The sequence below is a fragment of the Oncorhynchus mykiss genome, chromosome 16 (genome assembly GCF_057628025.1).
Source record: "Oncorhynchus mykiss isolate SJ-2025 chromosome 16, ASM5762802v1, whole genome shotgun sequence".
NCBI lineage: Eukaryota > Metazoa > Chordata > Actinopteri > Salmoniformes > Salmonidae > Oncorhynchus > Oncorhynchus mykiss.
The window spans coordinates 30911322-30937663 of record NC_143037.1 but is presented as its reverse complement, the minus strand read 5'-3'; the positions used below and the strand labels follow the sequence as shown (position 1 = coordinate 30937663).

Here is a 26342-nt window from a genome sequence, read left to right as displayed (position 1 = left end):
AAGAAGCCTGATGTGGAGGTCCTGGGTTGGCGTAATTACACACGGTCTGCGGTTGTGAGGGCAGCTGGACGTACTGTAAAATTTTCTAAAACAACATAGGTGGCTTATGGTAGAGAAATTAACATTCAATTATCTGGCAACAGCTCTGCTGGACATGCCTGCAGTCAGCATGTCAATTGCACGCTCCTTCAAAACTTGAGACATCTGTCGCATTGTGTTGTGTGACAAATCTGCATATTTTAGAGTGGTCTTTTATTGCCCCCAGAATAGGGTGCACCTGTGACATGATCATGCTTTTAAATCAGCTTTTTCATATGCCACATGTCATGTTCTGACCTTAGTTCCTTTGTTATGTCTTTGTTTTATTATGGTCAGGGCGTGAGTTGGGTGGGTTGTCTATGTTCCGTTTACTATGTTGTGTTTTGCGTTTGGCCTGGTCTGGTTCTCAATCAGAGGCAGGTGTCGTTAGTTGTCTCTGATTGAGAATCATACTTAGGTTATCCTTTTCCCACTTGTGTTTCGTGGGTGTTTAATTTCCGTGTCAGTGTTTGTTCCACACGGAACTATTTCAGTTTGGTTATTTCACGTGTTGTTTCTTGTTTTGTTTCAGTGTTCGATTGTTTTAATAAAGAGCATGAACACGTACCATGCTGCACATTGGTCCTACGATCCTTACTACTCCTCCTCGTCAGAGGAAGACAACCGTTACAGAAACACCCACCACCAAAGACCAAGCAGCGTGGTAACGGGCAGCAGCAGCGATCTCAGGACTCCTGGACATGGGAGGAGTTTATGGACGTTAAGGGACCCTGTGCACAGGCTAGTGAATATCGCCGCCGCAAGGCAGAGCTGAAAGCAGCGAAAGCGGAGAGGCGGCGGTATGAGGAGGCAGCACTGGAAGCCTGAGAGGTAGCTCCAAAAATGTCTTGGGGGGAAGCTCACGGGGAGTGTGGGGAAGTCAGGTAGGACACCTGTGCCAACTCCCCGTGCTTACCGTGGAGAGAGAGAGACCGGGCAGGCACTGTGTTATGCCGTGAGGCGCACGGTGTCCCCGGTACACAGGCATAGCCTGGTGCGGTACATAGCAGCGCCTCGTATCGGCCGGGCTAGGTTGGGCATCGAGCCAGGTGCCATGAAGCTGGCTCAGTGCATCTGTTCTGCAGTGCGTCTCCTCGGGCCGGGGAACATGGCACCAGCCCTACGCATGGTGACCCCGGTTCGCCAGCACAGCCCAGTGCGGGCTATTCCACCTTGCCGCACTGGCCTGGCTACGGGGAGCATTCAGCCAGGTAGGGTTGGGCAGGCTCGGTGCTCGAGACCTCCAGTGCGCCTTCACGGTCCGGTCTATCCGGTGCCACCTCCACGCACCAGCCCTCTGGTGGCAGCCCCCCACCAGGCTGTCTCTCCGTATCCTCCCTACAGGTGCCTGTCCAGTGCTGCCAGAGTCTTCCTCCTGCCCAGCGCTGCCAGAGTCTCCCGTCTATCCTGAGCTGCCAGAGTCGCCCGTCTGTCCTGAGCTGCCAGAGTCGCCCGTCTGTCCTGAGCTGCCAGAGTCGCCCGTCTGTCCTGAGCTGCCAGAGTCGCCCGTCTGTCCTGAGCTGCCAGAGTCGCCCGTCTGTCCTGAGCTGCCAGAGTTGCCCGTCTGTCATAAGCTGCCAGAGTCTCCCGTCTATCCTGAGCTGCCAGAGCCGGCCGTCAGTCAGGAGTTGCCAGAGCCGCCGGTCAGTCAGGAGCTGCCAGAGCCACCGGTCAGTCAGGAGCTGCCTGAATCGCCCGTCACTCCGGCGCTGTCGGAATCGTACTTCACTCCGGAGCTGCCAGTGTCTCCCGAATCTCCTGTCCATTCGGGACACATTGCTAGGGTCCCCAGTCCGAGGTCGGCGGCGAGGGTCGCTGCTCGAAAGAGGCCACGGAGGCGGTTGAGGAAGCGGACAAAGACTATGGTGGAGTGGGGTCCACGTCCCGCGCCAGAACCGTGAACAGACACCCACCCAGACCCTCCCCTATAAGTTCAGGTTTTGCGTCCGGAGTCCGCACCTTTGGGGGGTGGGGGTGCTGTCACGTACTGACCTTAGTTCCTTTGTTATGTCTTTGTTTTAGTATGGTCAGGGCGTGAGTTGGGTTGTGTTGTGTTTTGCGTTTGGCCTGATATGGTTCTCAATCAGAGGCAGGTGTCGTTACTTGTCTCTGATTGAGAATCATACTTAGGTAGCCTTTTCCCACTTGTGTTTCGTGGGTGTTCAATTTCACGTGTCGTTTATTGTTTTGTTTCAGTGTTCGATTGTTTTAATCAAGAGCATGAACACGTACCACGCTGCGCATTGGTCCTCCGATCCTTACTACTCCTCTTCGTCAGAAGATGACTTATCTGTCAAGTGTATGGCTTATCTTGATAATTTCAACTGATTTCTTATGTGTTTGTGTCAAATTAACCAATTGTCTTTTGTTTAATTTTTTTAACAACATTCTGACCTTTTTTTTTAGCATTATTTAGTCCAAATATGGCATGATTGCAATGTTTTATCCGTTTGCATGACTTTCAATTGGGGACTTGTATTTTGAAGCACTTTCCACTATTGTGGCTAATCCTTATTGTGGCTCGCTTCTCATAGTTGTGAATGCCGAAGTCAGTTACTTCCCTGATTTTAATGGACAAGTTCGCTTTGCATGGCCCGGTGCCTTGGTTAGGCGGAGTTTGTAGATTTTAGACAATTAAATTGGTCCATAAGTTGCTGTAATTCAATGTGTGCTTGTTATTTGTAACTCGACACAGCCCATTATACATTTTATTTCGATAGTTCAATTTTGAATAAAAAATTACATACCCGAAGAACCAAACGATAATGTTACCTCAAAGTAGCTAACGTAAACTCTCCCCATTCCGTACAAATGTGAGCAACAGTGACATTCAAGCGAGGCTACAAAGAAAACTAATGAGACTGTAGCGACTGTGTTGACTTCAATATCTTGGGTGTGAAATATGTTTCTATTCAAGTGTTGATCGACATGGTAATGGCTCTATCATATTGGAGAAAAGTTGAAAAACGGACCTTCCATTACATCGTGACATGTCATGCCATAACGTACAGCACACATAAAGCACACATACAATCTCTCTTCACCAGGTGTAGAACTTATCTCATCGTTTAAACACAATAAATGGACATTGATGGGGTAAGGAGGGATACCAAGTCATTTTTTTGCGTCATCACTGTAAGCGATCGAGACTATCAAAAGACAGTGTTTACTTCTGAAGATCACTTTAGCGCCGCCCTAAAAACTCAATTCGACACAAACCTTCAAATAGGTATTTAATGACACATTATATAAACTCTTTATAGTGTTTTATTAACATTTTAGAGGCAATAAGGTGATAAGTTGGACAGATCGAGTGAAAAAAAAAAGTTTTTCCATAAATCTCCTCTCCTTCTCACCATCACGCATTAGTTTCGCTTTCCCACCCGCAATTTTTAAAAAGACCCAATGGAGCTCATTGCCTTCTTGAATCATGCAGAAACGGGCACGTGAAGGTCTCAGCGTGAATTCTGTTGGAAAGGGGAGAAATTGTGCTTTACAATGGTATTGAAATTACAGTTGATCTGGAAGTATTATGTTTTTGGGGTGCTAAAATAAGGTAAATTGTACGGACCAAGGCGATGTACAAAAGTGAGTGAGGTTACGTTAGATGATTCATCCTGTGGCTCAAACTTAAACCCCCACCACGACAAGAAACCTAGCTACAGAGGAGCACCTCAATTTCCAAAAATTGGCTTGGATAAAGATTTGCCCCGAAGAAGATGTCAGGAGTTAAAAAAAAGGTAACTTTAATGTTGTTGTCTAACTTAATGTGCTAGCTAGCTGCAAAGTTTTAGCTACCGAGTTAGCTAGTTGCCGAGTTAGCTACCTAAATGGGAGAGACATTATGCTCAACAGTGGCAGTGAATTTGTGGATTTGAGTCAAGAGTAGCTAACGTTAGCTAGCTAGCCAGCCAGTCAGACCTTTCTGATTACATTATACCGTACTGTATTATACATCAAAGGGCTGGAGAGGTCGTGTTATTTTTTTATAAGCAAAAATGAGCTATTTTCTTCCCTAGTGCACTACCTACAGGTAGTAAACAAGAAATTGCAGGTGCAATAAGTAATGTTATGGTCTTCTGATCTAATAATAGCAAGCTAGCTTGGTGAGATTAAGTCAGCTTTATTTTTTACCTTTATTTAACTAGGCAAGTTAGTTAAGAACAATCTTATTTTCAATGGCAGCCTAGGAACACTGGGTTAACTGCCGTGTTCAGGGACAAATCAAAGGATTTTGTACCAAGTCAGCTTGAGGATTTGAACTTGCACCAATTCGGTTACTAGTCCAAAACCCTAACCATTAGGCTACGCTGCCGCCGCATATATATAACTGCCATTATATCCATGGCAATTTTCTTAAATTGTGCCTTGCATAACCAGAATGCTGGATAAACTGCCATTTGAACTTACTCTGCCAGTTGTCCACTTTGTCAGGAAATTAGGACATTTTATAAAAAAAATATCCAAAAGAAAGCATTGTAGTTATCCTTATATATGAGCCATATTACAATTCCCAACAAGTGGGTTAACCCTATTGGCGCGATGCATATGGTGTAGGCCAGAGACATCGGTTCGGTTCGCTTCCCAGTCGTTTACTACAGAGAGAGACATTTTAAAATTGGTTTAATAATACTTTCCTGTGGATTATTTGTATCTAATTTATAACGGCATAAGGATGAAACTAAGTGGACAACAGGTAGAGTATGTTCTCATGAATGTATTCTACATTCTGACTTGTAGCCTAAAGGGACTGTTTAGTCATCCGGTATATACTGTACCTTCAGAAAGTATTCATAGCCTTAGACTTTTTCCACATTTTGTTGTGTTATAGCCTGAATTCAAAATGGATTATAAAAAAAATAAATCACCCATCTAGACACAATACTCCATAATGACAAAGTAAAACCATGTTTTTAGAAATGTTTGCAAAGTTATTGAAAATTAAACACATATAATTTACATAAGTATTCACAAGCCTGAGTCAATACTTTGTAGAAAGATCTTTGGTGGCGACTACAGCTTTGAGTCGACTTGGGTATGTCTATATCAGCTGTGCACATGTGGATTCTCTCATTCTTCCTTGCATATTTTCTCAAGCTCTTCAAGTCTTTCAACATATTTTTGTGGGATTCAAGTCTGGTCTTTGGCTGGGCTACACAAGGACTTTCACATTCTTGTTCTGAAGCCATTCCAGCATTGCTTTGGCTGTATGCTTGAAGTCAAGCATACATGTAATTTTCACTATGAAGCAAGTTCTCGGCTCCATTTAGTTTTCTTCAGACATTGAGCTTTGCATTCAGGGCAAAGAGTTACATTTTTGTCTCATCAGACCACAGAATATTTGTCTCTCAGTCTTTCCCGTGCCTTTTTCCAAACTCCAGGTGTGCTGTCGTGTATTTTAACTCCAGAGTAGCTTCGGTCTGGCCATTCTCCCATAAATGGCCAGACCTGGCCAATCTCCCAGATTGGTGAAGGACTTTAGTGACTGTTGTCCTTCTGGCAGGTTCTCCCATCTCAGCCAAGGAACTCTGTGGTTCTGTCATAGGTGTCATTGGGTTCTTGATTACCTCCGTGACGGCAAGCTTTTGGAGACCACTGTGCTCTTAGAAACGTTTACCTCATCACAGATCTCGGAGATCTACAGACAGTTCCTTGGCATGAAGTCCAAATATTTTCTGATATGCACTTCTTATGTGGGTTTTGTGGCAGACTACATCCCAAAAAGGTGTATTACCTCCACCAACTGGACCGGTTGATAAAAAAACAAGGTAAAGAAAACCCATACATGATAGGGAAAACTAACTTAATTTTCCCCAAATAAAACAATATTAAACCACATTGACAAAATCAAAACCCCCAGTTGTTCCTACCTTCAAATCTCTATATCTCCCTTCTCAGGCTCTATGACCTGAGAGGGTGATATGGCTTGTGACAGTACTCCATGCAACTCTTTCGCCAAAAAGTTTTTCAGTCCCAGGAACTGTTACGCCGCATCCACAATGATCAATCTGAACTTCTTCTCCACCTTGGCAGTGCCATTAATCACCATAGTTAAAAAGGCCACAAAATCCACCTTATTAACCTTTACCATATCTGGGTCCTGCTGTTGAACGGCAACCCCTGCAGCCTTCAGTGAAGTCCTATCCACCACCATGGACTCTGACTCAGACCTGACTTTTGCCACCTTTCACCCTTGTTGGGCATTACTAAGACTTGGCTTCATGGTTCCCACCACAATTGCAACTTGTCACATTTTCATCACTTTTAAAACACGACATGATCTTTTCCACAACATCTCGGCTTCTCCCTTCTGCAAACACTTGAAACATGTCCAAAAGCTTTACAATGATCACACTGCATTGATCTTGGGTCAAATGCCCTGACTCTGTAGTTTATTAATCCCAACTGCACTTGAGTAGGGAGAGATTCCAGATCAAAAAAACAAAAGAACCGAGACTCTCAATTTTTCTTCATTTGCCACACGATTCATCCGACGAGCATCAATCACTCTAGGAATATTTTTAATCTCTGCAACATCCCAGGAAATGGCAGATATTACCCCCTTGAGGGGTGCCCTGTTCTGAAAAGACAAACAGAAGACTCCTTCCGATCCTCAGAAGAACAAAAAATCGAAACAAGCCCGCCTCTCGTGATCCTCACAACCTTCACCAAACCGACCACGCTCTCTATCAGTTTAGATATATCAAATTAATAGGGAAACCTAACTTAAAACTAATCAGCTGCACCTCAATAACAAAACGTACTCCTACAAGATAAGAAGGGACATTCTTTTCACTGTATGCTTCTTTTTCTATTCTTTTGGACAACATTCCAATTCTCCTTGAATCCCCGTCATTATATTTACGCTCTACACCAGCTTCCACCATCTTTTCCATCATAACACCTCTGACATGCAACTGTCAACTGTGGGACCTTATAAAAACAGGTGTGTTTCTTTCTGAATCATGTCCAAACAATTTAATTGGCCACAGGTGGACTCCAGTCAAGTTGTAGCTATGTCTCAAGGATGATAAAAGGAATTTGGATGCACCTGAGCTCAATTTGGAGTGTCACAGAAAAGGGGAGTGAATAGTTTTTATGTAATCCATTTTGAAGTCAGGCTGTAACACAAAAAATGTGGAATAAGTAAAGGGATACGAATACTTTCTGAAGACACTGTATATGTTAGCGACGAGTGTGAACTCTGAGATGTCCACACTCGAAAGTGCAGTGGCTAGGTTTTAGGGAGCTTTGAATTAGAGGTCAATGCCATACTTAAGTTTGACATGCTGTTTCTGTTTGTGACAACACCCTGAAGTTTAATTTCTTCCCAGCTGTAGTGGTGTATTCATCTTTGCCCTGATCCACCATGGGCCCATACTTTGATTAAATACACATACAATAGCCTATTTAGGTTGTCATCTGTTGTTGAAATGACCAGAAACCTTTATGAAATGACCAGCAACCTTATTATTGTTATTATATTATTATCCTTCAAGTGCTCCACCTATGACGTCAGTGAAGAGTGACAATGTGTACAAACGCATCTTCAAGACAGTCAGCACAAGGGTAATTTGATAATACTTTGTATCAGACCATGCAGACATGTGATAGACCCCTCCTAGGAACACTGTTAGACAGTCACTTTGGTCTTGTCATTGCTCTTCGCAACATTATCATGCAACCCTGCCTTTAACCTCTGTTGCCTACCTGTGGTCCTAATGGGTTTATATCTCCAGTGGAGGCTGGAGGCTGAGCCACCAAAGGACGGTGAAGACACAGGTTTGTGTTGTATTGTTCATGTTGAATGTAGATGGGTAAAAGTCTCTGCTCTTGCTATCAACATTCTGAGCACTTTTGCATTGAGACAGGATTATAAATTGCTCAGATAGTAGACCTCAATAATTTTGATTATCGGACCAGGATCCAATTGTTGAATATACTTTATTTTTATGTATGAATATTCTAAAATAAAGAATAAAGGGGATTAGATGCAACTAGACCCAATACTCCTCAAAATGAGTCTTGGAAAGAAACAGGGTTTATGTGTAACCTACCATGTCTGACTCCCTGTTTTATTTGGTATTTCAGGAGATGGTGCTTTCAGAGAAGAGCCAGGGGCTGCAGGAGGCCATGAATTTGCATTGGATGTGGCAGGCTCAGCATGGTAAGCCAGAACTACAATCATAAGAATCAACATGTGTATATTTCAACTATGCCTGTCTATCCAGGTTTATTAAAAGCTGTTTTTCTGATGTCATCTGTGTACCATTAACAACTACAGGCTTGTAAATTAGCATTACAGTCCTCCTGCAACTGATGTTACCAATAGTGTCAGCGTAGGTCCCTACTGTAGGTCCTGAAAGTTATAACATTAGCTACCTAGACAATTATTTAGCGAGCTAAATGTGACGAAAATACTTATATTTGGCTATACATTGCTTTGACCTAGCTGTTCAACTCTAGTCCTCAGTGCCTCGTTGGTGACACACTTTTGCTACTGCCCCTGCTAACACATCTAACTCCAATAGTCACCTATCACTGTCTTCAGTTTAGAATGCAATTTGTTTCATCATTTTTTTTTAACCCTTTTTATTAGTTTTATTTTGATACTGATTACTGCACTGTTGCAATAGGGCTGGGGAGAAAGTGTGACAAACCAATGTTTACCTTGGGCTTAGCACATAAGGCTGGTGTTCATTTGTTAATTTCACACCGTTCAGTTATTAAAGTTGGTAATGTACAATGCCGTTCAAAAGTTTGGGCTCTCTTCACTGTTGACATTGGGACTGGTGTTTTGCGGGTACTATTTAATGAAACTGCCAGTTGAGGACTTGTGACGGGTCTGTTTCTCAAACTAGACACACTAATGTACTTGTCCTCTTGCTCAGTTGTGCACCGGGGCTTCCCAGCGCCAGTTTGCGCTGTTCTGTGAAGGGAGTAATGCACAGCGTTGTATGAGATCTTCAGTTTCTTGGCAATTTCTCGCATGGAATAGCCTTAATTTCTCAGAACAAGAATAGACTGACGAATTTCAGAAGAAAGGTCTTTGTTTCTAGCCATTTTGAGCCTGTAATCGACCCCACAAATGCTGATGCTCCAGATACTCAACTCGTCTAAAGGACAGTTTTATTGATTCTTTAATCAGAACAACAGTTTTCAGCTGTGCTAACATAATTGGAAAAGGGTTTTCTAATGATCAATTATCCTTTTAAAATGATAAACTTGGATTAGCTAGCGACATTGGAACACAGGAGTGATGGTTGCTGATAATGGGCTTCTGTACATCTATGTACATAGATATTCCTTTAAAAATTCTCCGTTTCCAGCTACAATAGTCGTTTACAACATTAACATTGTCTACACTGTATTTCTGATCAATTGTATGTTATTTCAATGAACAAAAAATGTGCTTTTCTTTTAAAAACAAGGACATTTCTAAGTGACCCCAAACTTTTGAACGGTAGTGTACATGCATGTGATAGGTGTCTCTCTCTCTCCGGTCAGGTTTTGTAGAGAAACAGGGATGTGGTGGTTGACGTCAGTGTGTCGCTGCGGCTCTGTGACTCGTTTGGGGACAGTCACAAGGACCGACACTTTGCATATAACAGGTGAGATCAGTTGACCTTTTTCCCTCATGCGATTCATGGAATTTGTGCAGTGTAAAGAATTTATTGCCACCTGACTCTTCTCTCTGTTTGTATTTTCTTCCCTGTAGGTACCCCTGTTCTTCACAGTAGGATTAGGGTTACCTCACGGTTAACCTGCCCTCCATGAATAGTGGCTACCTGTAGTTCACTGCACAACTCTGCAGTTGGAGACAACCATGTATCTGAATAAAGCATGCATTTAACTTTTGTGGCCTCTGATATATTAACCCTCCTCTAAACCTGTTCAACTGCAAGTGATGTAGAAAACCCCTGAATGAAGTTATGCATATAATAATGACAAGGATGTGCAGTAAGCCTGTTTTTAATGTTTTAAATGAAACATTTAATATATTATACCTTGCGACTCCTCAACCTCCAGGAACCCCTCGTAGTGCCAATCAGGAGAGAGGAATTTCCTCCTGGTGGAGCTGACAACACACACCGGCAGCACTACTTGGTTCCCTTCCCAGGGCCCACTCCAGGCACAATCTGTAGGCAGCAAGGTGTAATTGTCCACAAATAACAAAACTAATATCTGTCAAGCACCATTAATAGCATGTAACCCAGCTGTACCATCATTGCCATCTCCAGTTGTAATATCTGGGGCTGGGGGATTGCTAAAATGAATGGGTAGGATTATATGGGTAAAAATAAAAAGTGACATTCCTTCCAGGTAGACTACATCCTCCACACAAAAATGGAATGAACATGCCTCTATATACAACGCCATGGGTTTTTCAGACTGGTATTTGAGTAACGTTACATCAGTATGGGAATGTTTGTTTGGTAGCTGGCTATATTGTTTCATTACCTTTTTCACAATGTAGCTTTCTATTCGTATGGAAATTAATTAATGTAACATTAACTTGAGCTGGTGATATAACTCAGCTACCTAGGTAGAACAAGTCTAGTTAGCTACTGTGGCTAGTTAGCTGGCTACTGCCATTCTAGTTGCCAACACTAGTTAGCTAGACTGGTTCTAGCTAAAGTTAGCTAACTTAGAAGCAGCAAATGAGTTTGTGAAAAAAGTAATGAGTTCAATGAAATAACTAACCTGATGGACATCTGTCCTCCCATTCCCTCTGGTCTGGGCTACCTACTACAGTTCTTATTTGGCACGTTGAAGAAGGTGGAAAGTATCCCTCTGTCCTTGTGGGGGCCAATGCTGGGGTGGGCCTCACAATTTCTGCTAGCAGTCCCTGCCTCTGTGCACACTCCTCATAGCAGAGGCATTCCTCTGTGGCCATCACCGGTTGGAAAGGTAGCTATGGCTATACTACCTAGTTGTTGGTCGCTGGGAAAGAACGTTTAACTCTGGAACCTAGGTGCTAGCTAGAGACCTATCTACAACTAAAGCTAACAGAAACATAAAATTAAAGCGTTCTGGCCTTGAATTAAATTGTGAAAATCGCTGAGAATTTAACTAAATATATTGAGCGTCAATATTGTCAGGATTTTATCACTATGTAGTTAACTAATATCTTGTGCTGCTTCCTACTGGTTGCTAATGGTGCCAAGTAGTCAAGACAGGAGAACGAAGTCACAGCCCTGAACATAGATCAGATATATAACCAATCAAGGAATGCTGCATTCTCACTTTGACTTAGACTGTAAGATCTATAATCCTTATCATGTTTATCTTTCTCCTTATTAGCAATTGCCTTTCCCCTTGTAATTAGTTGGTTTTCCTTCATTTTTGAATGGGAAAGATATCAGATAAAATATTGGTTTTAATTACATCAACTACACCTTTCTTGAATATTGAAATGCAAGTGGTCGTAATTCATCTTTCTCTGTGATTAAAGTGTCATTGTTGACAGATTTGTGGAGGTCATTAAAAAAAGTGCCTATGGGATAGTGCACATTTTTCAACCCACCTTTTGCAAAAAAAACACTAGCGAACGGATCACAGCACCATCTGATGACCATTTAGGGTATAGAGTTCTCAGCTGATGTGCCAAATTTTGTTCAGGAATATGGACTATTGAGAGGAAAAGGTAAATTTAACATGCATTGGCCAATCAAAGCCTAATAGTTCAAGTTCAAGTTTTATTTGTCACATGCACAAGTATGGAGAAATGCGTAACTTGCAAGCCCTACCCAACAGTGCAGTAATCAATCTCAAATAGTATAACTAATAAATGGGTTAAAACAACTTTAACAAGATAGGAAGCCACAGTATATACAGGGTCAGGATAAAATTCAGGAGTAGCAGGATTAATAATAATAATAATAATATATATTAAACAGTATGGCAGAAGTATAAGTGGTGGGTGGGTGGGTGGGTTGAGTGTAAGTGAAAGTGTGTGGGTGTTAGTGTGAGTGTGTGCAAGAGTGTCAGTGTAGGGGTGATAGGTGACTGGTAGCAGGAATATATAAATACTTATGGTAATATACCAATGGTAATATATGCAGTGCATTCAGAAAGTATTCAGACCCCTTTGACTTTTTCCACAGTTGCATTACACATTTATTCCAAAATGGATTAAATAAAAAAAAAACAGAAATCTACACACAATACCCCATAATGAAAGAGCAAAAAGTTGATTTGAAGTTGATTTGAAGTTGATTTGAAGCCCGAGCCTGGACTTGAAACCGATTGAACATCTCTGGGGAGACCTGAAAACAGCTGACGCGACGCTCCCCATCCAACCTGACAGTGCTTGAGGTGTGCCAAGCCTGTAGTGTCAAACCCAAGAAGACTCGAGGCTGTAATTGCTGCCAAAGGAGCTTGAACAGAGTCCTGAATAAACGGTCTGAATACTTAGGTAAATGTGAAATTTCTTGTTTTTGCTTTGTCATTATGGGGTATTGTGTGTAGATTGATAAAGGGAAAAAACAATTGAATCATTTTTAGAATAAGGTTGTAACGTAACAAAATGTTGAGAAACGTTAAGGGATCTGAATACTTTCCGAATGCACTGTACATCTAAACAGAAGTAATAGTTACCAGTAACAGGATAAATAGATAGATACTTATGGTAATGGAAATCAATGATCAATGAACAGCAGCTTAGTGGTAGGAATAAATCTAAAACTATGGTTGCGTCTTACGCATGTGTACGTCTGTCTGTCTGTCTGTCTGTCCGTCCGTCCGTCCGTCTGTCTGTCTGTCTTTGTGTGTGATTGACTGACTGACTGATGTGTGTGCATGTGTGTGTGTGTTATGACAGGTGCGTGCTATGGACAGCGGTGTGCCTCCCCGCTACAGAGACCTTCCTCTAATCATCAACATCCTGGACGTCAATGATAACACACCCGTCATTGAGAGACAGGTGGGCTACAATGTCAGTATCAGCGAGGTGAGTCACCCAATCACACACACATCAGTCAGTCAGCCAGTCAATCACATATACAGTCAGACACACATATGGAGATTAATTTGGGCCAAGAAAGAGCCTATGGTAGATACTGATACTGATCACCAAGTTACCTAAGCAGCTAAGATACTGTCATATAATAACATGGATTGTCAATGGAGACACATTTTTTCTTAGGCGTCAAACTGCTGACATGTTCACATCATGTACTTGACACATGACATGTACACGTCATGTAGACATTGTGTTCACGTGACACTTACACATCATGTGTCATATATAAATGTATTATCTGATAATTAATGTCTTCTGAATGTCTACATGTAAATGCTATCTTATACGCCCAGTCTTATGACTAAGTCCGACAAAGACAAGTTTGTATCAGGTTAGAAAAAGCATTAGCATATAATAAGAGAAACATTTTTAAACAGTAAAACACGGGATAGTATGACTAATGATGTAATTTTCCAAGACAACATCAAATTGGAAAAAATGAAGCACCCACCTAATTACCTAATTATCTTACCTTAAAAGATCTTATAAGACAACCCTATGCTTAGCATGACTAATGGACCGAGACATTTAATTAAACTTAGCTAAATTAGGTATATCACAAATAACTGTAACAACTTATAGTTGAAATACTGTATAAGAAAAAAGATCAGACTAGTTGAGATGCAGCCACCACTCCTGTGTGGATCTCGGTCTATTTCTAAAATCAATATGGACAGTGCCCCATATTGAAAGTTGAGTCTGCTAATTTACTAACAACAAGAGGGCTTTGTTGGAGCCCTATTTAAGAAATAAGGGGTAGACTTACCTGTTTGACGGATGCAATTATGCTATATTTAAGCAATAAGGCCAGAGGGGGTGTGGTATATGGCCAATATACCACAGCTAAGGGCTGTTTTTATGCGCGACCCAATGCAGAGTGCCTGGATACAACCCTTAGCCATGGTACAGTGGTTGCTCAACTAAAAGTGTTGCGATTATGCTGCGGGACTTAGAGGTAATTTGTGGTTTAGTACGGTACCCTGCGTCACTACTTCATTGCCCCATACCAGCACAAGGGGGAGATAGAGCAGTGATTATGCTTTTGGGTCCCAAGGCACTACTGTATCTCTAACTGACAATGAATGGGCAACATAAACCAAATATAAACTGATAATTTGTATGACTTCAAAATTGAATTTCAAATAACTGAATGATGTGGATGAAGAAGATGATTGAATTTTGAACAATAGTGTAAGAATTGCTATTCCTCTGTCCTGCACTCACACACCCATCAGTATTACTTACTAAAACTTACAAAAATGACTTACTAAGGTTTTTATTCTAAGAGAAACTTAGACTACAATTAGGGTGTGGAAATGTAAGGATTGTTTTGCTCTTACTGTAGTACTGTAGCATACTCCCGACCGGTCACGTTGTACAGTGCCATTATGGGCTATTAGCAGGACAATATATACTTTGTGCAAGGAAATTGATCAGCATTAAAAACTTTGTGGATGGGGCCTCCCGAATGGCGCAGCAGTCTAAGACACTGCATCGCAGTGCAAACGGCGTTGCTACAGATGCTGGGTCGATACCTATGCTGTCCGCGAATGGAAGACCCATAAGGCAATGGTGGGCTTTTGGTTTCTCTCCCTCTAAAAACATTAATATGTAATTCTAAATAACAAACTGGCTTTATTTACAAATTAGTAAGAATGTCGCACCCCATGTTCAAGAATAGCCTTTTTCTCGCTGACTTTAGGTTATTTGAAAACGAAATAATCTCCAATATATCATTATTTTTAAAACAACTATTATTGTTATTATTATTAATTAATTTGGAATTATATAAAAGCCCCTTAGATATTCTCACAGATCAGATTTTCACTAACGAAAAATGCCCCTTAGATATTAATTTAGAATCCTCCAATCCTCTAAATCTAATTATTGGCTGTGTGTCACGTCATCGATTTAAAAAAAAATGTACTGTAGGCCTACCGTAGGCGGCATGAGTCTCACTAGTGTTGAGTAATGTGCTGTTAAAAGTGGTGTAGGTCTTATTGATTTAAAAAGTTAGAAGCAATAGGATTTGAATGATAAAAAAAACGGAATCTCTACCATTAGGGTGTGGAAATGTTATGCTCTTAGTACTGTAGCCTACTCCCTACCGTCACATTGTGCAGCGCCATATTTTCAAATCCATCCACACGGAAACCCTGAGGGTGTAATTTTTTTCATTCTCATGGAATAGAAACACGATAATATTAATCAAATTAACTAAGCTACATTTCTTAAAATCCCATATACTATGTTCTTACAAAAGAGAGTTACAAATTCTCTAGTACAGCCAATATTGAAGGCGATCGAATGTTCCTCAAAGATGCCCTCTGGTGGTCAAACTAGCACTAACTAGCATTAATGGTAACAATGGCTGACAATTAAATAACATGCCATAGAATTATGTGGCAGCCCGCAAGGTGTGCTGCAGTATGGGAACTTGTTAGGGCTAGGGTCCTTTTTCCTCAATATCAGCCTGGCTGACATGCCCAAATTAAACTGCCTCGCTCATGCCCTGTTTCCAGGATATGCATATAATTGGTACCATTGGAAGGAAAAAACTTTGAAGTTTGTAGAAATGTTAAAATAATGTAGGAGACTATAATACAGTAGATATGGTAGGAGAAAATCCAAAGAAATACAGGGAAATAAGTACAGGGAAATAGTGAAATCCAGCTTGCAGTATGCAATTCCTTTGGCTTCCACAGGGTGTCAGCAGTCTATGTTCAAGGTTTCAGCCTTGTTTCTTCCAAAATGAGTAATAAATATAAGTTTTAGTACTGGGACACACTCTTGGAAAATCGTGTTTGGGCTCGCGATGAAGACAAGACGCACCTGCTAATAATGGTTTCCTATTGAACATACTTCTTTCCTTAAGAAATATTATAGTTTGATTACATTTTAGGGTATCTGAGGAGTCAATAGAAACATATTTTGACTTGTTTTAACAAAGTTTAGAGGTAGATTTTCAGATTCCTGTCTCTGAATCTTGAACGAATGGATTACTCAAATCAATGGTGCCAACTAAACTGACTTTTTGGGATATAAAGAAGGATTTTATATAACAAAACGACACTACATCTTATAGCTGGTACCCTTTGGATGACAAATCAGAGGAAGATTATCAAAAAGTAAGCAAATATTTATTCGCTATTTGTGAATTTATGAAACCTGTGCTGGTGGAAAAATATTTTAATGTGGGGCGCCGCATGGCATGCTTTCGCTGTAATGTCTACTGTAAATCGAACAGCGCAGTTAGATTAACAAGAATAAGCTTTCAACCGATAATAGACACTTGTATGTACAGACATGTTTAATATCCATAATTTTTATGATTATTTGAATTGCGCGCCCTCCAGTTTCACCGGAAGTTGCTAGCGGAACACCTAGCCCTAAGAGAACCACTGTACAGTCGTGGCCAAAAGTTTTGAGAATGACACAAATATACATTTTCACCAAGTCTGCTGCCTCAGTTTGAATGATGGCAATTTATATATACTCCAGAATGCTATGAAGAGTGATCAGATGAATTGCAATTAATTGCAAAGTACCTCTTTGCCATGCAAATGAACTGAATCCCCCAAAAACATTTCCACTTCATTTCAGCCCTGCCACTAAAGGACGAGCTGACATCATGTCAGTGACTCTCTCATTAACACAGGTGTGAGTGTTGACGAGGACACGGCTGGACATCACTATGTCATGCTGATTGAGTTTGAATAACAGACTGGAAGATTCAAAAGGGTGGTGCTTGGAATCATTGTTCTTCAAGTCAAATCAAATGTATTTATATAGCCCTTCATACATCAGCTGATATCTCAAAGTGCTGTACAGAAACCCAGCCTAAAATCCCAAACAGCAAGCAATGCAGGTGTAGAAGAACGGTGGCTAGGAAACACTCCCTAGAAAGGCCAAAACTTGAAAGAAACCTAGAGAGGAACCAGGCTATGAGGGGTGGCCAGTCCTCTTCTGGCTGTGCCGGGTGGAGATTATAACAGAACATGGCCAAGATGTTCAAATGTTCATAAATGACCAGCATGGTCAAATAATAATAATCACAGTAGTTGTCGAGGGTGCAGCAAGTCAGCACCTCAGGAGTAAATGTCAGTTGGCTTTTCATAGCCGATCATTAAGAGTACCTCTACCACTCCTGCTGTCTCTAGAGAGTTGAAAACAGCATGTTTGGGACAGGTAGCACGTCCGGTGAACAAGTCAGAATTCCATAGCCGCAGGCAGAACAGTTGAAACTGGAGCAGCAGCACGGTCAGGTGGACTGGGGACAGCAAGGAGTCCTCATGCCAGGTAGTCCTGAGGCATGGTCCTAGGGCTCAGGTCCTCCTCTGAGAGAGAGAAAGAGTGAATTAGAGAGAGCATTCTTAAAATTCACACAGGACACCGGATAAGACAGGAGAAGTACTCCAGATATAACATACTGACCCTAGCCACCCGACACATAAACTACTGCGGCATAAATACTGGAGGCTGAGACAGGAGGGGTCAGGAGACACTGTGGCCCCATCTGATGATACCCCCGGACAGGGCCAAACAGGAAGGATATAACCCTACCCACTTTGCCAAAGCACAGCCCCCACACCACAAGAGGGATATCTTCAACCACCAACTTACCATCCTGAGACAAGGCCGAGTATAGCCCACAAAGATCTCCGCCACGGCACAACCCAAGGGGGGGCGCCAACCCAGACAGGAAGATCACATCAGTGACTCAACCCACTCAAGTGACGCACCCCTTCTAGGGACGGCATGAAAGAGCACCAGTAAGCCAGTGACTCAACCCCTGTAATATGGTTAGAGGCAGAGAATCCCAGTGGAAAGAGGGGAACCGGCCAGACAGAGACAGCAAGGGCGGTTCGTTGCTCCAGAGCCTTTCCGTTCACCTTCACTCCTGGGCCAGACTACACTCAATCATATGACCCACTGAAGAGATGAGTCTTCAGTAAAAACTTAAAGGTTGAGACCATGTCTGCGTCTCTCACATGGGTAGGCAGACCATTCCATAAAAATTGAGCTCTATAGGAGAAAGCCCGGCCTCCAGCTGTTTGCTTAGAAATTCTAGGGACAATTAGGAGGCCTGCGTCTTGTGACCGTAGCATACGTGTAGGTGTGTACGGCAGGACCAAATCAGAGAGATAGGTAGGAGCAAGCCCATGTAATGCTTTGTAGGTTAGCAGTAAAACCTTGAAATGTTCCCTTGCCTTAACAGGAAGCCAGTGTAGAGAGGCTAGCACTGGTGTAATATGATCGAAAATTTTGGTTCTAGTCAGGATTCTAGCAGCGGTATTTAGCACTAACTGGAGGTTTTTTAGTGCTTTAGGGTAGCCGGAAAGTAGAGCATTGCAGTAGTCTAACCTAGCAGTAACAAAAGCATGGATTAATATTTCTGCATCATTTTTGGACAGAAAGTTTCAGATTTTTGCAATGTTACGTAGATGGAAAAAAGCTGTCCTGAAACAGTCTTGATATGTTTGTCAAAAGAGAGATCAGGGTCCAGAGTAACACAGAGGTCCTTCACAGTTTTATTTGAGATGACTGTACAACCATTAAGATTAATTGTCAGATTCAACAGAAGATCTCTTTGTTTCTTGCGACCTAGAACAAACATCTCTGTTTTGTCCGAGTTTAAGAGTAGAAAGTTTGCAGCCATCCACTTCCTTATGTCTGAAACACAGACTTCTAGCGAGGGCAATTGTGGGGCTTCACCATGTTTCATTGAAATGTACAGCTAGCTGTGTGTCATCCGCATGGCAGTAAAAGTTAACGATATGTTTTCGAATGACATCCCCAAAGGTAAACATTTATAGTGAAAACAATAGTGTTCCTAAAACGGAACCTTGAGGAACACCGACATTTACAGTTGATTTGTCAGAGGACAAACCATTCACAGAGACAAACTGATATCTTTCTGACAGATAATATCTAAACCAGGCCAGAACTTGTCCGTGTAGAACAATTTGGGTTTCCAATCTCTCCAAAAGAATGTGGTGATCGATGGTATCAAAAGCAGCACTAAGGTCTAGGAGCACGAAGACAAATGCAGAGCCTCGGTCTGATGCCATTACAAGGTAATTTACCACCTCCACAAGTGCAGTCTCAGTGCTATGATGGGGTCTAAAACCAGACTGAAGCAGTTCGTATACATTGTTTGTCTTCAGGAAGGCAGCGAGTTGCTGCGCAACAGCCTTTTCTAAAAATGTTGAGAGGAATGGAAGATTCGATATAGGCCGATTGTTTTTTATATTTTCTGGGTCAAGGTTTGGATTTTTCAAGAGAGGCTTTATTACTGCCACTTTTAGTGAGTTTGGTACACATCTGGTGGATAGAGAGCCGTTTATTATGTTCAACATAGGAGGGCCAAGCACAGGAAGCAGCTCTTTAAGTAGTTTAGTTGGAATAGGGTCCAGTATGCAACTTGAAGGTTTTAGAGGCCATGTTTATTTTCATCATTGTGTCAAGACATATAGTACTAAAACACTTGAGTGTCTCTCTTGATTCTAGGTCCTGGCATAGTTGTGCAGACTCAGGACAACTGAGCTTTGAAGGAATACGCAGATTTAAAGTCTGTAATTTGCTTTCTAATAATCATGATCTTTTCCATGAATGTATTACTGCTGAAGTGAATGCAATCCTCACTTGGGGAATGCTGCTTTTTAGTTAGCTTTGCAACCGTATCAAAAAGAAATTTCGGATTGTTCTTATTTTCCTCAATTTAGTTGGAAAAATAGGATGATCGAGCAGCAGTGAGGGCTCTTCGATACTGCACGGTACTGTCTTTCCAAGCTAGTCGGAAGGCTTCCAGTTTGGTGTGGCGCCATTTCCGTTCCAATTTTCTGGAAGCTTGCTTCAGAGCTCAGGTATTTTCTGTATACCAAGGAGCTAGTTTGTTATGAGAAATGTTTTTAGTTTTTAGGGGTGCAACTGCATCTAGGGTATTGCGCAACGTTAAATTGAGTTCCTCAGTTAGGTGGTTAACTGATTTTTGTCCTCTGACGTCCTTCGGTAGGCAGAGGGAGTCTGGAAGGGCATCAAGGAATCTTTGTGTTGTCTGAGAATTTGTAGCACGGCTTTTGATGTTCCTTGGTTGGGGTCTGAGCAGATTATTTGTTGCAATTGCAAACGTAATAAAGTGGTGGTCCGATAGTCCAGGATTATGAGGAAAAACATTAAGATCCACAACATTTATTCCATGGGATAAAACTCCAAAAGTCCAGAGTATGACTGTGACAGTGAGTAGGTCCAGAGACATGTTGGACAAAACCCACTGAGTCGATGATGGCTCTGAAAGCCTTTTGGAGTGGGTCTGTGGACTTTTCCATGTGAATATTAAAGTCACCAAAAATTAGAATATTATCTGCTATGACTACAAGGTCCGATAGGAATTCAGGGAACTCAATGAGGAACGCTGTATATGGCCCAGGAGGCCTGTATACAGTAGCTATAAAAAGTGATTGAGTAGGCTGCATAGATTTCATGACTAGAAGCTCAAAAGACGAAAACATCATTTTTTTTGCTAATTTTAATTTGCTATCGTAAATTTTAGCAACATCTCCGCCTTTGCGGGATGCACTGGGGATATGGTCACTAGTGTAACCAGGTGGTGAGGCCTCATTTAACACAGTAAATTCATCAGGCTTAAGCCATGTTTCAGTCAGGCCAATCACATTGAGATTATGATCAGTGATAAGTTAATTGACTATAACTGCCTTTGAACTTAGGGATCTAACATTAAGTAGCCCTATTTTGAGACGTGAGGTATCACGATCTCTTTCAATAATGGCAAGAATGGAGGAGGTCTTTACCCTAGTGAGATTGCTAAGGCGAACACCGCCATGTTTCGTTTTGCCCAACATAGGTCAAGGCACAGACACGGCCTCAATGGGGATAGCTGAGCTGACTACACTGACTGTGCTAGTGGCAGACTCCACTAGGGTGGAGCTAGAGGAGTTAGATCCATGTCTATGTTGGTAGATAAGATGAGAGCACCCCTCCAAATAGGATGGAGTCCGTCACTCCTCAGCAGGCCAGGCTTGGTTCTGTTTGTGGGTGAGTCCCAGAAAGAGGGCCAATTATCAACAAATTCAATCTTTTGTGAGGGGCAGAAAACGGTTTTCAACGAGTGATTGAGTTGTGAGACTCTGCTGTAGAGCTCATCACTCCCCCTAACTGGGAGGGGACCAGAGACCCCTGTCAACCATGGTAACCATGCAAGGAAACACATGCCGTCATCATTGCTTTGCAAAAAAAAGGGCATCACAGGCACAGATATTGCTGCCAGTAAGATTGCACCTAAATCAGTAAGATTGCACCTAAATCAACCATTTATCGGATCATCAAGAACTTCAAGGAGAGCGGTTCAACTGTTGTGAAGAAGGCTTCAGGGCGCCCAATAAAGTCCAGCAAGCGCCAGGACCGTCTCCTAAAGTTGATTCAGCTGCGGGATCGGGGCACCACCAGTACAGAGCTTGCTCAGGAATGGCAGCAGGCAGGTGTGAGTGCTTCTGCACGCACAGTGAGGCAAAGACTTTTGGAGGATGGCTTGGTGTCAAGAAGGGCAGCAAAGAAGCCACTTCTCTCCAGGAAAAACATCAGGGACAGACTGATATTCTGCCAAAAGTCATTTTCTCTGATGAATCCCCTTTCCGATTGTTTGGGGCATCCGGAAAAAAGCTTGTCCGGAGAAGACAAGGTGAGCGCTACCATCAGTCCTCTGTCATGCCAACAGTAAATCATCCTGAGACAATTCATGTGTGGGGTTGCTTCTCAGCCAAGGGAGTGGGCTCACTCACAATTGTGCCTAAGAACACAGCCATGAATAAAGAATGGTACCAAAACATCCTCCGAGAGCAACTTCTGCCAACCATCCAGAAACAGTTTGGTGACGAACAATGCCTTTTCCAGCATGATGGAGCACCTTGCCATAAGGAGAAAGTGATAACTAAGTGGCACGGGGAACAAAACATCGATATTTTTGGTCCATGGCCAGGAAACTCCCCAGACATTAATCCCATTGAGAACTTGTGGTCAATCCTCAAGAGGCGGGTGGACAAACAAAAACCCACAAATTATGACAAACTCCAAGCATTGATTATGCAAGAATGGGATGCCTTCAGTCAGGATGTGGCCCAGAAGTTATTTGACAGCATGCCAGGGCGGATTGCAGAGGTCTTGAAAAATAAGGGTCAACACTGCAAATATTAACTTATTGGTGACAGGGGGCAGTATTTTCACGTCCGGATGAAATGCATGCCCAGATTCAACTGCCTGCTACTCATCCCCAGAAGATAAGATATTCTTATTAGACATATTATTAGTATATTTGGATAGAAAACACTCTGACGTTTCTAAAACTGTTTGAATCATGTCTGTGAGTTTAACATAACTAATGTAGCAGGTGAAACCCAGAGGAAAAAACATTCAGATTTTTTACATTTTTTAGGTCACTCTCTTTTCAATTGTTTTCATTGGGAATCCAGATTTCTAAGGGACCTTCTTGCAGTTCCTACCGCTTCCACTGGATGTCACCAGTCTTTAGAAATTGGTTGAGGTTTTTCCTTTGTGTAATGAAGAAGTAGCCCTGTTCAAAACGAGGGTCACTTCAAGTGTACTGTTAGATGTTAGCATGACCAGAAAGGTAGTGTCAGTTTGTTTTCTTCCTGTTTTGAACAAAGATTATCCCGTCTTCAATTTTATTGATTATTTACTTTAAAAAATACCTAAAGTTGTATAAGAAAAGTAGTTTGAATGTTTTGGCAAAGTTAACAGGTAACTTTTGAGATATTTTGTAGTCACGTTGCGCAAGTTGGAACCGGTGTTTTTCTGGATCAAAAGCGCCAAATAAATTGACATTTTGGATATATATCGATGCAATTAATCGAACAAAAGGACCATTTGTGATGTTTATGGGACATATTGGAGTGCCAACAAAAGAAGCTCGTCAAAGGTAAGGCATGATTTATATTTTTATCTTTGTGTTTTGTGTCACGCCTGTAGGGTTGAAATATGTTTTCTCTCTTTGTTTACGGAGGTGCTACTCTCAGATAATAGCATCGTTTGCTTTCACCGAAAATCCATTTTGAAATCTGACATGTTGGCTGGATTCACAACACGTGTAGCTTTAATTTGGTATCTTACATGTGTGATTTCATCAAGTTTGATTTTTATAGTAATTTATTTGAATTTGGCGCTCTGCATTTTCACTGGCTTTTGGCCAGGTGTGGCGCTCGTGTCCCACATATCCCAGAGTTAATGGGGTTTTATAGTTAAGACATGTAGGCCTAATTTAACCTCTTGAACCTATAGGGGCGCTGTGTCATTATTGGATAAAAAGACGTGCCCGTTTTAAGCGCAATATTTTGTCACGAAAAGATGCTCGACTATGCATGGAATTGACAGCCTTGGAAAGACACAACTCTGACGTCTCCAAAACTGCAAAGATATTATCTGTGCGTGCCCCAGAACTAATGCAACAGGCGAAACCAAGATGATGTTTCATACAGGAAATGCCCTGGATTCTGAAGGCGCTGTGTTCCAATGTCTCCTTATATGGCTGTGAATGCGCCAGGAATGAGCCTGCGCTTTCTGTATATTCCCCGAGGTGTGTGCAGCATTGTGACGTGTTTGTAGGCATATCATTGGAAGATTGACCATAAGAGACTACATTTACCTGGTGTCCCGCCCGGTGTCCTGTGTGCGTAATCAGTAAGTCCATGCGCGTTCCATTTCTTCAGAATAGAAAGTAAACTGCCACGATGGATTTTATCGTCGATAGATATGTGAAAAACACCTTGAGGATTGATTCTAAACATGGTTTGCCATGTTTCTGTCGATATTATGGAGTTAATTTGGAAAAAAGTTTGCGTTTTAATGATTTATTTTTTTATTTTTATTTTTTTTTCTTACCCAAACGTGATGAACAAAACGGAGTGATTAGTCGACACAAATGATATTTTTTGTAAAAACTGAACATTTGCTATCTAACAGAGTCTCCTCATTGAAAACATCTGAAGTTCTTCAAAGGTAAATTATTTTATTTGAATGCTTTTATGTTTTTTTGTGGAAAATGTTGCATGCTGAATGCTAGGCTTAATGCAATGCTAGGCTATCAATACTCTTACACAAATGCTTGTTTAGCTATGGTTCAAAAGCATATTTTGAAAATCTGAGATGACAGTGTTGTTAACAAAAGGCTAAGCTTGAGAGCAAATAGATTAATTTCATTTCATTAGCCATTTTCATGAATAGTTAACGTTGTGTTATGCTAATGAGCTTGCTGATAGATTTACACAATCCTGGATACAGGGGTTTTTTCATAGCTAAACGTGACGCAGAAAACGGAGCGATTTGTCCTAAACAAATAATCTTTCAGGAAAAACTGAACATTTGCTATCTGAGAGTCTCCTCATTGAAAACATCTGAAGTTCTTCAAAGGTAAATTATTTTATTGGAATGCTTTTCTGTTTTTTTGTGTAAATGTTGCCAGCTGAATGCTAATGCTAAATGTTACGCTAAATGCTACGTTAGCCATCAATACTGTTACACAAATGCTTGTTTTGCAATGGTTGAGAAGCATATTTTGAAAATCTGAGATGACAGTGTTGTTTACAAAAGGCTAAGCTTGAGAGCTAGCATATTTATTTCATTTCATTTGCGATTTTCATGAATAGTTAACGTTGCGTTATGGTAATGAGTTTGAGTCTGTATTCACGATCCCGGATCCGGGATGGGGAGATCAGAAAGGTTAACATAGAAAGTGCTTTACCGTTAACCTCTCTGAACCACCCATACCGGATCCGATATAATTGTCATCAGCAACGCTGAATAGCATAGCGCCACAGTCAAATAATATTACTAGAAAATGTGCAATATTGCAAAACACAGTTTAGCCTTTTGTTAATCCAACTGTCATCTCAGATTTTGAAATTATGCTTTGCAGCGAAAGCAATACAAGCGTGTGTAAGTTTATCGATCGCTCGACAAAACAATAAGTACACTTAGCATCAGGTAACTTGGTCTCGAAAATAAGAAAAGCAATCAAATTAATCGTTTACCTTTCATGATATTCGGATGTTTTCACTCACGAGACTCCCAGTTAGACAACAAATGTTCCTTTTGTTCCATAAAGATATTTTTTATATCAAAATACCTCCGTTAGTTTGGTGCGTTATGCCCAGCAATCCACCGGAAAGAGCGGTCACGACAACGCAGACAAGAATTCCAAATTATATCCATAATGTCCACAGAAACATGTCAGACGTTTTTTATAATCAATCCTCAGGGTGTTTTTCAAATATCTATTCGATAATATATCAACCGGGACAGTTGGCTTTTCACTAGGACCGGGAGTAACAATAGCCGCCTTTCTCTTTTGTGCACAATTCACTCTGAGAGCCCCCACCTATCCACTTACGCAATGTGGTCGTTCACGCTCATTCTTCAAAATAAAAGTCTGAAACTATGTCTGAAGACTGTTGACACCTTGAGTAAGCGATAGGAAAAGGAATCTGGTTGATATCCCTTTAAATGGAGCAATGGGAGGCTATGGAACATGGAGTTTTCAAAATAGAAGCCACTTCCTGGTTTGATTTTTCTCAGGGTTTCGCCTGCAATATCAGTTCTGTTATACTCACAGACAATATTTTGACAGTTTTGGAAACTTTAGAGTGTTTTCTATCCTATATGCATATTCTAGCATCTGGTCCTGAGAAATAGGCCGTTTACTTTGGGAAAGTTATTTTTCCAAACATAAAAATAGTACCCCCTAGCTTCAAGATGTTAAATGTGTCATGAACACAAACAGTCATGAGGTTTCATCTGGTTGTCAAACAAATCCCTTCAAAAAGTAGGTTAACTTGGTTCCATGAGCATTTTTGTCTAATCCAAAATAAGTCCAGCATCCGGACAGTGCTCTGTGCACACACCATTTGATTGGAAAGGAACATCTATTAAACACCATAAGTGAAATGACCTTCAGCCCAGAAAGTTACATGTATTCATGGATGTAAAGGTAAGTCAGGCTTCCCAAAAAATGTTAACAATAAAAAAGAAACAAGCGTAAACTATTATTTCTCATTAGTGTCTATCCGTATTTCATCATTTTCATTCAATTCGCAAAGAGGGGTTAACTGTCAGTTAAAACTGGGGTTACGGGGGACCTTTGATGTGATCAGGGGAGACAGTCCCTATTGGAGGAAATAACAACAATTATAAACTGCGTGGTTCGATCCTTGAA

The 26342-nt window shown here is 41.4% G+C and overlaps 1 protein-coding gene across 1 annotated transcript in view; it reads left to right on the top strand.

The window, feature by feature from the left end:
• Positions 1-26342, top strand: part of LOC110492868 (cadherin-23) — a 582104-nt gene that overhangs the window by 426149 nt on the left and 129613 nt on the right. Inside the window, exon 35 of the mRNA XM_036946709.2 lies at positions 12902-13030. Coding sequence (XP_036802604.1) covers positions 12902-13030 — 129 coding nt within the window. The remainder of the gene's footprint in view (positions 1-12901; positions 13031-26342) is intronic.